General features: G+C 41.5%; 1 protein-coding gene across 3 annotated transcripts in view; it reads right to left on the reverse strand.

The window, feature by feature from the left end:
* Positions 1–8378, reverse strand: part of LOC309569405 (cytosolic phospholipase A2 delta-like) — a 102540-nt gene extending 94162 nt beyond the window's left edge. For all 3 annotated transcript variants that reach the window (XM_082275224.1, XM_082275222.1, XM_082275223.1), the window contains exons 1-3: positions 8299–8378; positions 1599–1735; positions 1172–1303 (exon numbers count right to left, since the gene is read on the reverse strand). In XM_082275224.1, coding sequence (XP_082131350.1) covers positions 1172–1303; positions 1599–1735; position 8299 — 270 coding nt within the window. In that variant the 5' untranslated portion in view covers positions 8300–8378. The remainder of the gene's footprint in view (positions 1–1171; positions 1304–1598; positions 1736–8298) is intronic.
* Positions 8379–13348: the final 4970 nt, after the last annotated feature.

The following is a 13348-nucleotide window of genomic DNA, read 5'->3' on the forward strand; positions in this document are numbered from 1 at the left end:
TTGCTAAATAAATGCAAAGCATTCTCTGATTTGATAAGGGGAGGGGTGGGGCAGAAATGTCATACTACCAACTTTATCCAATTAGAGAATACTTTGCATTCAGCAAGAAAATGAAAAGCATGGGTGGCGCCTGACCTGAAAAAGCACCCTCCTGTGGTCAGAGTGCAGTAGTGAAGTCAAAGCTGGACCAATGTAATTCTAAAAATATCTATATATGGAATTCCTCAGTAAAGTGCGGGGGAATGTATAATTTTGTCATCTCTGGGGTAGATTGGGTGTTTGTTTAATGCAGGTTCCGTGATGACATTACTCCCGTGCATGCGCGTGGGAGTCTGAGCCATGGCACACAGCTCTGAAGGAACCTCACAGGTCTTTCATAATCCTAGTCTTGCTTATATTTTATCATGCTGTCTTGACTTTAATGGTAAAGCCAGGCAGATTACTTGTTATGAATATTGTTAATATGTTCATACTATTTAAAAGCTAAGTCTTCCTTTAGAAACATATTATATGTCCTGTGCCCTGCTGACCCCCTGTACACTGTCATACTGACCATTGTACACTCCCCTGTTAACAGCCCCTCCTCCTCCCTGCTGACCCCTGTTCTCCGCCCTACTGACCCCTGTCCTCTGCCCTACTGACCCCTGTTCTCCGCCCTACTGACCCCTGTCCTCTGCCCTACTGACCCCTGTTCTCCGCCCTACTGACCCCTGTACACTCACCTGCTGACCTCCCATAATCTGGCCTGCTAATCCACTTCACACTGCCCTGCTGATCCCTGTCCTCTCCCCTGCTGAATCCTGTTTCTGTACACTGCTCTGCTGGCTGACCTCCCATACTCTGCCCCTCCAACATTTTTACTGCACCCCCACATCAGACTGGCTGGATGGGGCACTGACCAGCTCTCAGCACCCCCCCCCCCCCATTTACATAAAAAAACACTGCAACCAGGGCAGTTGCCTCTCCTGGTAACTCCATCCCCCCTCCCCCCGACCCCATCCTGTTCCGGCCCTGGCTCTAACAGACATACACATGAGCAGGAACTTCAAGAAGGCATAGTGTTGAACCCACCTGCTTATAGTCATAGTAAATATAAAGCAGCACAGAATCTAGGACATGAAGAAGTGTAGAAGTACACATATAATGGTAAAATCCTGATCACTAGACTTACATTAGGGTCCAGAAAAAAAGCCTCTTTCTTAGTTTCTCCCATGTTGACATTCCCCACATCAAAAGCGACGATAAATAACAGATCATTCTTGGTGATCACATCCTCATCATGAAGCGTCAAATGTATCACGTTCTGTAAATATAAATCTCAAATTATCATGATCAATAAATTATAAACATGCTTTACCAAAATGATTTCTTGAATTCAATGGTCATGATTATTATAAATAACTAGAAGCCTACAGCTCCTAAAGATTCTAATTATAAAAAGAGAGGGGAAAGATTTTTCTGACTGTGGTGACCAGTCAGATATTTTTTTTTAAATCTGACACTTTTACCAAAGCATGAAAAGATAAATCTGATTGATTTAAGGGCATTCCTTTACATAATTTCAGGTAAAGGCCTACAGTGAAGTATATTTAACTTACCTTGACTTTATTGCTGATGGTAAACTCAAAGGTTTCATTCCAGACAGGACAACTGCTGTTTGATACGGTGCCGGTCTTTAGCACACTATTAGTGGCAGTTGGGAGCCACAAACACACGTAACAGTCAGCATTGCTCACTGAAAACAACAAAAGACCGCAGTGTAAGTACATACAATTTACATAGATAAGGCAGGCAGGTAGGTGTCCTACCAAAGGGCAGAGTGTAAAGGGTAAATACTGACAATTTTAAAGAAGCACACAGTTTAAAGGTTCACACCAGTGTGACTTGTCATGCGATTTGACAGGACCAAATTGCATGACAAGTCGAATTCTATAGTTGGCAATGGAACTGTTCAAATTGGTACAACACTGACTTTGCGGTGCCGCGCCGATTCAAAAAAAAGGTTCCTGCACTTTTTTTTGAAATTTCAGGCACGACTTGCATAGACATCTCTGCATGAAATCGCACAGATGTCAGCCTAGTCACACCTGAAGTGGCACTGACCTGCGGCTTTGCGATTTCAAGTGAAGTCATATGATTTCAAAGTCGGATTCGGTGTGAAAGGGGGCTGAGAGTTAAACAATACACAGGTCTGTTAGGTAAAGTGCAGTGCCAAATACATAACAATTAAATCACAGTCTTATTGGTTTGAACATAAAAACTAAAAACCAACTAATACATTCTCACAATGTCTAAACAAGTCAGTGCGTAAGTGTGGAAAGAAAAAGTAGATTTGATGTAACCACTCTGATGAACATAAGTGCAGTATTCAAAAACGTGTCCAGATAGCTATCCGCCACCTTCAGGTAAAGTGAAAACAGAGATAATGGCTGCAGTGACATCAGCATATGCACCTTTCAACATACATGGAAATTCTTTTGGAATTGTGGCAGTGTTGCGTCTCCACTGGTACCTTTAGGCAGAATCCCACTAAGGATAAAAAAAGCTCACCAGGAGTCCAGGTGGATTTTCCATAGTATAGTGTTTTATTTCAAATAATATCAAAGTAAAAACAGTGTAAAACACAGGTAAAAACTCACATGGATAGCTGCTGGTGACCTGGAATCGCTCAGCGCCAAGAAGTCAGTATTAAATATCCCACCCCAACGCGTTTCATCAAATAGGACGTTATCAAGGGGTCCTAGATAACGACCCCTTGAAAATGTCCTATTGGATAAAATGTGACGGGTGGGATATTTGGTGCTGACAGGTCGCCACTGTTTTACACTGTTTTTAGTTGGATATTACTTGTAATAAAACATACTACACTAAAACATACTATACTATGGAAAATCCATCTGGGCTCCTGGTGAGCTTTATTTGGCTGTAGTGGGATTATGCTTAAAGATACCAGTGGAGACACAATGCTGCCACAATTTTAGAAGTAATTCCATGTATGTTGAAAGGCGCACATGCTGCTGTCTTGGCAGCCATTATCTCTGGTGAGTTTGCACTTACCTGATAGCTATCTGGACACGTTTTTAAATACTGTACTTATGTTCACCGGAGTGGTTTTATCAAATCGACTTTTTCTTTTCACACGCACTGCCTTATTTGGACAATGTGGAAATTTATTTGTTGATTTTTAGTTTTTATGTTCACACCAATAGGACTGTGATTTATTTGTCATTTTTGGTGGGGTTTTTTTTAACGAGTAATGGCGGCGATCTGCGATTTTTTTTGCGGTACTGCGACATTGCGGCGGACAGATCGGACCCTTGACTGACATTTTTGACACTTTTGGGGGTACCAGTGACATTACTGCAGTAATCAATGCTATATATATGCACTGTTACTGCAAAAATGACACTGGCAGGGAAGGGGTTAACTGTATTGGACAGGGAGGGGTTAAGTGTGTCCTAGGGGCGTGATTCTAACTGTAGGGGGACAGGTCTCCTAGTGTAAAAACAAAGATCAACGGTTCTACATAGTAGAACCGTCTGATCTGCATTTTTACACAGGGGAGAATGACAGGCGGCTTGTTTACATAAGCCGCTCTGTCTTTCTCCCGCTGTACCGGCGATCGTAGTGTGACCGGCGGACATCGGGTCAGCCGGTCACACGCCAACACTCCTTTGTGAACGAGCCTCGGCGGCGCGCGCCTCGGCGGGCGCGCGCTCGCACGCTATTGGCTCTAAAAGGAGTGACAGGCGAGCGACGTAGACCTACGTCACTCTGCCTGGCCGGGGCTGACTGCCGCAGTAAATATACTGTGAGCAGTCGGCAACCGGTTAAAGTGATTGTAAAGTCTAGTGTTTTTTTTTTTTTTAAATAACAAACATGTTATACTTACCTGCTCTGTGCAGTTGGTTTTGCACAGAGCAGCCCAGGTCCTCCTCTTCTCGGATTCCTCTTCTGTGCTCCTGGCCCCTCCCTCCAGTCCAGTGCCCCCACAGCAAGCAGCTTGCTATGGGGGCACCTGAGCTGAGCTGCAGCTCTGTGTGTCCATTCAGACATGGAGCTGCCATTCGGCCCTGCCCCCTCTTTCTCCTGATTGGCTAACTGACTTTGATTGACAGCAGCGGGATCCAATTTCGCCGCTGCTGTGTCTCAGTCAATCAGGAGAGAGAGTCCCGGATGGCCGAGGCACTTGCGGACATCACTGGATAGAGATGGGCTCAGGTAAGTATTAGAGGGTGCTGGGGCGGTTGCTACACACAGCATAGAATGCAATGATAAAAAAAACCTTCTGCCTTTACAACTCCTTTAACCGGTTTAAGGACCGCCCGCCGCAGTTAAACTGCGGCAGGCAGCCCCTCCTGCGCAAACCGACGTAGGTATACGTCGGTCGCGTGCCTGCAGCTAGAGGGACTCCAATGCACGGGGCAGGCGGCTTCAATTGCCGCCTGACACCCGCGATCGTTCCCCACTGAGAGAGAAGGACGGGCAGCTGTTGTAAACACAGTTGACCGTTCTTCTCTCTGGAGTGATCACAGAGCTCCTGTCATCCTTCTATGTAGGATCACAGGTCTCTGAGATCATTTCACAAGCCCATCCCCCATACAGTTAGAATCACTCCCCTAGGCTCACATTTAACCCCTTGATCACCCACAGTTTTAACCCCTTCCCTGCCAGTGTCATTATTACAGTAACAGTGCACATTTCTAGCACTGATTACTGTAGTAATGTCACTGGTCCTCCCAAAAGTGTTAAAAATGTCAGTTACGGGTCCGATCTGTCCGCCGCAATGTCGCAGATTGCCGCCATTAATAGTAAAAAAGAAAAACAATAAAAATTACATAAATCTTTCCCGTAGTTTGTAGATGCGACAAGGTTTGCGCAAACCAATCAAAATACGCTTATTGCAATTTTTTTTACCAAAAAAATGTAGCAGAAAAATTGGCCTAAAATGTTAAAAAATTTAGATTTTTTTAATTTTTTTTTTTTGGGGAATGTTATATAGCAGAAAGTGAAAAATATTGTTTTTTTTTCCAGAATTCGAATTAGTGTATATTGATTGGTTTGCGCAAAAGTGATAGCATCTACAAACTATGGGATGTATTGATGGACTTTTTATTTATTTTTTATTGTTTTTACAAGTAATGGTGGCGATCAGGGATTTTTAGCGGGACTGCAACATTGTGGCGGACAAATCTGACACAAGTGACATTTTGGGACCAGTGACACCAATACAGTGATCAGTGCTAAAAAAAAATGCACTGTTACTGTATAAATAACACTGGAAGGAAAAGGGTTAACACCAGGGGTGATTAAGGGGTGGAGTGTGCTCCTAGGGAGTGATTTCTAACTGTAGGGGGACTGGATGCACTAAAGGAAAAGAGAGATCTATGTTTCAGCTTAGCTGAAACACATGATCTCGCTCTTGCTCCGTGACAGAACGGCGGTCTGCCTTGTTTACATAGGCAGACCGCCGTTCTGTCATTCCACCAAACGATCAGCAGGTCCCGCTGGCCATCACGGTCGCTGGACCCGCTGATTGGCTCCCACTGTGTCCAAACACAGTCAGAGCGGCACTCTGGTGGGCACGTGCCCCTGCAATCTGCTGCACAAAATTATGTACATGTATGTGATTTTGCGCAGCTGGGCCGCCCTGCCTCAGTATATATGCGGCAAGTGGTCCAGGAGTGTTTAAAGTAGAACTATAGGAATAACTTTTTTTTTTCATTTTATAGCAAGGAGGGTTATAACCCCTGCCAAATTATTTTTTAAGCCATCTGTGCCCCATGGCAGAGATTTCCCTTCACTTTCTCTCCCATAGCCAAACAGAAGTGACAGAAAATTCCTGAAAATGAATCACTTCTGGACTGGAAGGTTTTACCCCCCTTATTGACCAGGCCATTTTGTTGCGATACGCAACTGTGTTATTTTAACTGACAACTGCGCAGTCGTGCGATGCTGTACCCAAAAAAAATTGGTGTCCTTTTTTTCCCACAACCAGAGCTTACTTTTGGTGGTATTTGATCACCTCTGCGATTTAAATTTTTTGCGCTATAAACAAAAAACGAGCGACCGTTCTGGGAAAAAAAATATATATTTTTTACTTTCTGCTATATTACATTCCCAATAAAAAAAATTAAAAATCATTTTTTTTTTATCATTTTATGCCAATTTGTATTCTATCACATATTTTTGATTTAAAAAAATCCCAATAAGTATATATTGATGGGTTTGCGCAAAAGTTATCGCGTCTACAAACTAGGGGAAAGATTTATGTCATGTTTATTTATTTTATTTTATTTTTATTTTTTTGTTACTAGTAATGGCGGCGATCAGCGATTTTTAGCAACATTGCGGCAGACAGATCGGACACCTAACTGACATTTTTTACTCTTTTTAGGGGACCATTGACATTACTACAGTGCTAAAAATATGCACTGTTACTGTACTAATGACACTGGAAGCAAAGGGGTTAACACCAGGGCCAATCAAAGGGTTAAATGTGTCCCTAGGGGGTGCTTTCTAACTGTGGGGGGATAGGCTTGCTGTATGAACACAGAGACCTGTGTTCCTAAATAAGAGGAACACAGGATCCTTGTGTTCATAACCGACAGAACATTGGTCTGCCATGTTTTACAATGGTAGACCACCCTTCTGTCTACACGAGGAGCAATCGCGGGCGCCCATGGCCAATTGCGCTAGCCAGACCCGCTGATCAGTTTTCTCTGTGGTGAATGGGCGGTCCCGCGAAAGCAACATACTGTTAACGCGTTTCGTGGGACAGGGGCGATGAAAAACTGTGGCGGGCGGTCTTTAAGTGGATAAGGAAATTTCTTGGGGACCCCCAGGTCACCAGAACTAATATTCCCATTGAAAGATTTCCCCTCTATTACTTTTCTGGGGACAATGCAAAATTTGGGATTTTCTTTTACTTTCACTGATAATCATAGGTGTGCGCCGCCTAATGCATTAGGGTGTGCACACCAAAGCTCAAACACACACTACTGATCCCTCCCGATGTTCATTCAGAAAGGGAGGGGGCCGGCAAATTATATATTTATCGGCCCCTTTCCCCTAATCATCCTAAAACATTCCCACAGCAACAGCCGGTTGGAGAGGAGAGGAGGGAAGCCGGAAGAGCTGTTGGGGTAAGGGGGAGGGGAGCCAGGGCAGTAGGGGGAATCTGTGCTGCACAGGGTGATTAGGGTGTGCCTGGGCACACCTGGCACACCCTGTGCGCACACCTATGCTGATAATAGTAAACAGGAAAAATAGAGAGGGTGAATCACCGTAACGGGGACACAGACAGCAATAAAAACTGACTGGTCTTCTAATTCATCTCCACTCTATCCAAAACTAAAAGAAAAGTTTTGCCTTTGGTTATACTTTAATGCAGTTGAGTTGAGTATAATGCCATTAAACTGCTTGGAACTGCCAGCATGTGAACTGTGTAGACACCCTAGTACAGACAAACTAACTAAATACTTAAGGAAATGTTTTATGGACACCTTATCTGGGATTAAATATGATAAAATGAATAATTATTTTTTTTTTTAATTCTTTTTATTGAAAATATTCATTGCAAAAAACATAACACAGCCTAGGGCCATACCCCGGCTCAACAAAACACATACAACTACCTTCTACAAGAAAAAACAGATAAAATGAATAATTTACTATAATGATAAATTCTGAAGTGCCATAACCTTTTTCTGGAATTAAGTAAAGGCGTGGCATGGAAAACTCATCTGAGTTTGCCATGCCTGACCTAATATGTCTCGTATAAAAACATATCTGTGTATTAAAAGAACTGGCAACATTTCAAAAAAACTAAAAATGGCATTTTTATTAAATAAACCTATCCACAATCACCAGAGTACAAGTCTAATAATTTAAGATATCATTTATAGATATACTTTAGCTTTACTTGTTTCAGAGTGACAAAAGCTAAGCTTGCATTTAGCAGCCAATAAAACTAAATTACAACTTGGATCCTAGAAAACACTATGGCCCCACCTGCAATGACTGACAGCATTAAACAATAGGTTGCAATTATATGAACAGTAAAAGAACATATAAAGGAATAGTAAGATCCAAAGTGTTTATATTACCTTAGAAAACAATACACCTATTCCCATTTTTTTTTTTTTTAATTTTCAAATCACTTGCTGTTTATGTGCCCCCTTCTCCCCCATGCCTCTGAAAGTTATAGACTTGTGGAAGAATTAAAAAAAATTGGGGAACCACTTCTCAGTACGTTGTTAAAGAAGTTAAATTAAAAGTAGAATATAGTATACTTACTCCAGTCTGCCCATGGGATGTTTGACGCTTTTATGATTTTAACAGTTAATTGGCTGAGCACACTCTCCTCCTGTGAAAAGATAGCCAGTTATATATAGCCCAAACATGCCACCAGTAAGCATATCACATTTTGTTTTTAATTTTATTTATACGTTTTTGTGAAACATAAATTCTACATGAAACAGGGTAGCACTGGATTGGGGAATGTAGGGACTGTCACCGAATATAGTTATATTGTAAGGTCCAAAATATATTAGAAGTATAATACACATTTCACTATTTTATAAAGTTATTAATTAACTTTTTAAAATAAGTATTTAATTAACATTCTCAACTTCAGGGAAACAACTAAATAATACACCATATTACCAAAAGTATTGGGACGCCTGCCTTTACACGCACATGAACTTATATGGCAACCTAGTCTTAGTCCGTAGGGTTCAATATTGAATTGGCCCACCCTTTGCAGCTATAACAGCTTCAACTCTTCTGGGAAGGCTGTCCGCAAGGTTTAGGAGTGTGTCTATGGGAATGTTTGACCATTCTCCCAGAAGCGCATTTGTGAGGTCAGGCACTGATGTTGGAGAGAAGGCCTGGCTCGCAGTCTCTGCTCGAATTCATCCCAAAGGTGTTCTATCGGGTTGAGGCCAGTCAAGTTCCTCCCCCCCAAACTTGCTCATCCGTGTATTTACGGATCTTTCTTTGTGCACTGGTGCGCAGTCATGTTGGAACAGGAAGGGACAAACTGTTCCCACAAAGTTGAGAGCATGAAATTGTCTAAAATATCTTGGTTTGCTGATGCCTTAAGAGTTCCCTTTACTGGAACTAAGGGGCCAAGCCCAACACCTGAAAAACAACCCCACACCATAATCCCCCCTTCACCAAATGATTTGGACCAGTGCACAAAGCAAGGTCCATAAAGACATAGATGAGCGAGTTTGGGGTGGAGGAACTTGACTGGCCTGCACAGAGTCCTGACCTCATCCTTTGGGATGAATTATAGTGGAGAGTGAGAGCTGAATACAGAAGTGAAGGCATGGATAAGAGTTATCATGCATACAACAGAATCAAGGAGATAATTGATTTACGAATTTAAGGATAGGAAATTGACCTTGTGTTCATAATTACCTAATTTGTAAATATTATATAATAAAAAGCAATAAGTCCAAGAGGTTTGCATCATGATACCAACCAATAAAAAAAAGATGATATTTAAAAAGAAATGAAGTTGCAGAACGTCAGTGCAAGATACTTTGTATTAAATTTAATTTTAAAAAAAGCCTCTCAAATCTGTAGCCAGAACTTAATTCAATTTGGCAGGATCCCCCTACTCTTATTATCAATCTACTATTCTTTGTAAAGCTTAGAGCACATTGTTAGGCCCACTGAGACGGTAATATCTGCTTTTGTTAAGAACATTTAAAAAGAAAAACAGGTAAATTGAAAAGGATGTGGGAGAATTTTAATTCAATACTGAAAAACAAAGAAAAAAAATGGGCAGACTTGATGGACTAACTGGCCTTCTTTTGCCGTCACTTTTCTATGTTTCTAAAATTAACAAGTGTTTATAGTCAAGGCGGAACAATCATTAGGTTTTGGCAGATGCAGTGATTTGGCTTATCTTTGAGGTCCTGTCATTAACTTGAAAAATTGCACATATAAGCACAGGCGCAGTTCAAAGAGTGTTGGCTGTATGACAGCTCAAAGTTGGCTTCATAAAAAAAAAAACGGACTCTTCAATCCACACAAGCAAATTGAATGAAGGAAAGGGAATCTCTCCCTCTGGGACATTGCATTCTGACAGTGGGACTCTCCGCTGTCAGAATACACTTATCAGCAGCTGCAGCCAATTGGCTGCTGATCGACAAATAGTTTTACAACATTCTCGTTCGAAAGTCAAATTTTGATCCATCTATGGCCAGCTTAAGTCTGCAGACATCTCACTGAAGATGGCAACACCCAGCAGCAGCCTCAGAGCTTTTGAATGTTTACACAAGCATGGCTAAAATTTGCCTAAAATATGTGAAAACACACATATAGTCTTATGGGAATATTTTTATTGAAATTGATAGTGTTGCAAATTAGTAGGTATGGGCTCCCGGTCAATTTTGGTAAACTCTTTTTATTGCATACCCTTTAAGTAGTTTGGGCTTTTTTTTCCCTTTTAACACGCTAGAGGTTAACTACACACATCTAGATATAAAAGAGTAGAATAATATAAATATTTTCTATATAAAATATATGCAACTGGCATGTGGTAATTATTTTATGCATGAAGCAACCTCAACATTTTGTAATTTTGTGACATGCGATTTACAAGAAAGATGATCTTCATAGGTTATCAAACCAGTCTTACAAGATGTATGTTTTCAATGCAATGGAGCAATACTTTCCCGGACTAAGCCACTCCACCTAATAGCTGTAGGATGTGAACTCCTTTAAGTGTTACTAAACCCAGAACCTGCATTCACTATATCTGATCTCCCACAGTACACAGAACACGGAAAGGCAATCATTTTAGTAAATATAAACTGCTGAATACCTTTTCTCATCAGCAGTATATAGCAGTCTTTTAACTTCTATTAGGGTCTGGTTAAAGCTTATAGGAGGAGTTTTTATTCTACTCTGACTCTCCCATGAGGCTGCAGGACCCCTGAACCACTGTCTGGACAGTGCTGATTGGCCCTGTGCTGTTTACATGCACCCTCCCAAGAAAAGAAAAAAACTTTGGGGCTATACACACCAAACTGAGCATGTGCAGAGTGCCCTCAAGGCTCTGTTCTATCAGGAGATGGTTTGGGGGACAGTGGAGGATTGATCGGAGAACACAGGATCAAACAGCCTTTATGCACAATGCGGAGGATTAACCCCTTCCACAGTGAGTAAAACAAGCATGATGTACTGCACACTGATTTTACTGTTGTGGGTTTAGTAACACTTTAATAGTCAAGTAAGGACATCCTACAGATTAAATGGAGCTTATATAAAAAAATTATTATCATCCAACAAAGTTCTATATTATGATGTTGTAATGTAATTTTTACTTGCAATACCTATTATAATTCCATAATGAATGTAATTGTAAAATAAATATAATACCATATTTTCATTTCACAGTTACAGAGACATGGTTCATGGATTGTTCATGGATTGACTGGGAAATATTTATATCAGGGTACACACTATACAAAATAAACAGAGTAGAAGGGAAAGTGGAGTTACCATTTATGTAAAGAATTGCAAATAAACCAACATTAATTCAAAAAACGTACTTGGTCTTTCTACAAACCAGAGAGGGATCTTCCCTTAGAATTAATGTAGTATACAGGCCCCCAGTACAGTCTGAGGATTATTATAACCTGTTAAATTGCAAGATAACTCAAATGACAATGAATGGTGAGGTTTTAATGATGAGTGACTGACTTCCCCATGATGAACAGTAAAGGAGAACTATGGCCAAAGCTATTTTGGCCCTACTTCTCCTGTGGATCCCAGGAGTTCAGTTAGGTTTACACTCCTGTGACCCATTTTCAGCCGACAGCAGGATAAAGTCTGCTGTGGGCTGACATCACTTAGCCATTGCCATTCCAAGCTGGATCTATCATGATCTAAATTCAGGATCCACCCAGCAGCCTAGACTGGCAGATGGCTCAGCCTCTCAGCAAGCTGTTGGGGGACTAAGCCAGCTGCTCCCACCCCCTCCATAGCCCAGTGCTCCAGTGAGCGCTGGAGGGGCAGAGCAGAGGGCTGGAGACTGACAGTCACCATTCTCTGCAAAGAGCGGAGGGGAGAACTGAATGATCAGCAGTGTGTGATCGCTCACTTCTCAGTGCAGGGCCCGTGGGGGACAGATGCAGAACGAATTGATACTTCATCCACTTAGGTGAGTATAAATGTTTTTCTTTAGAACCTTTTACTTCTCTTTTAACTGGAGTTTTTAAACTGCACTTACAAGCAGCAGCTGAGAAATGTTGGAGGCATTGAAAGAGGTTTCTCTAAAGTAAAAAGCCCAACTAGGGGAGAGCATCTAGACCTGGTACTGACATATGGGGATTGATGTCTGATGTACAGGTAAAGGAAAATTTGGGTTCTAGTGATCATTAATGCTTTAGATTGATACCAGAACAAAAACTAAAATAAATACTAAAAAAAAAAAAAAAAAAAAAAAAAAAGTTTTAGATTACATAAGGACACATTTTGCTGTTGAAATGGGTTGAAATGTTGAAATGGGTAAATTATTGGAAGACAAGCATGACAGATTCCTAAAAATCTGAACCCCACGTGAATAGATCACTCCCAGCGTAACCACAGGGAATTGCATCTTTTATTTTTACCCCTATACTGGGGCTTGAGATAGGGAAACTAGGCATGTTGAGGCATTTGGAGACTCTTCTTATTTCCCCACCCCATTTTCTTTCCCCTCCTTGCTGCTGCCTCTTCATCCCTGGTACCCCCTTTCCCTCCCCCCTTTTTCATTTCCTATTGACTTTGGATCCCCTTTTTTTCCTTCCTGTGGCTTTTCCACAGGCCCCCTTTTGCTGAACCGAGAACCCTCCTTTCTTCCAGGTGTGGGGCCTTCCTTATTGGTTACTGTTTATGACTGGAAATGTGAATGGTGGCTAGGCAAGCCTTGTGGGCTCTAGCTGGGCTACCCAGCCTTGGTTGTAACGCCTATTTTATTTTTGTATTTATGTTATGCAATGTTGTACTCCTAAAACTTAAATTAAGATATTCGTAAGATTTCAATAAACAATTATTGAACCAAAAATGGCTGAATTAAAAATAAAATAAAGTGTTGGAGTAAAACTGTAGGAGTCAATAATGAGTTGGTGCTGATAATCCTTTCACTGCTGCCAACAACCGTATATGTCAGTGGTAGTTCTGGCATGTAAACCACTTCCTGGCGACTATAGCAAGCTGTCAGCTTTCCTAAAGAAGTGAATACAGCCACCTGATCATTTTTACATCTGAAGGTGCCATCCATGCCTGCCATGTGTCTCAGGTTCACTTGTGCCTCCTAGATACCCAGGACCTTCATGGTGGGTGTCAG

The sequence above is a fragment of the Pelophylax lessonae genome (assembly GCF_965119305.1).
Source record: "Pelophylax lessonae genome assembly, chromosome: 13".
Classification (NCBI taxonomy): Eukaryota; Metazoa; Chordata; class Amphibia; order Anura; family Ranidae; genus Pelophylax; species Pelophylax lessonae.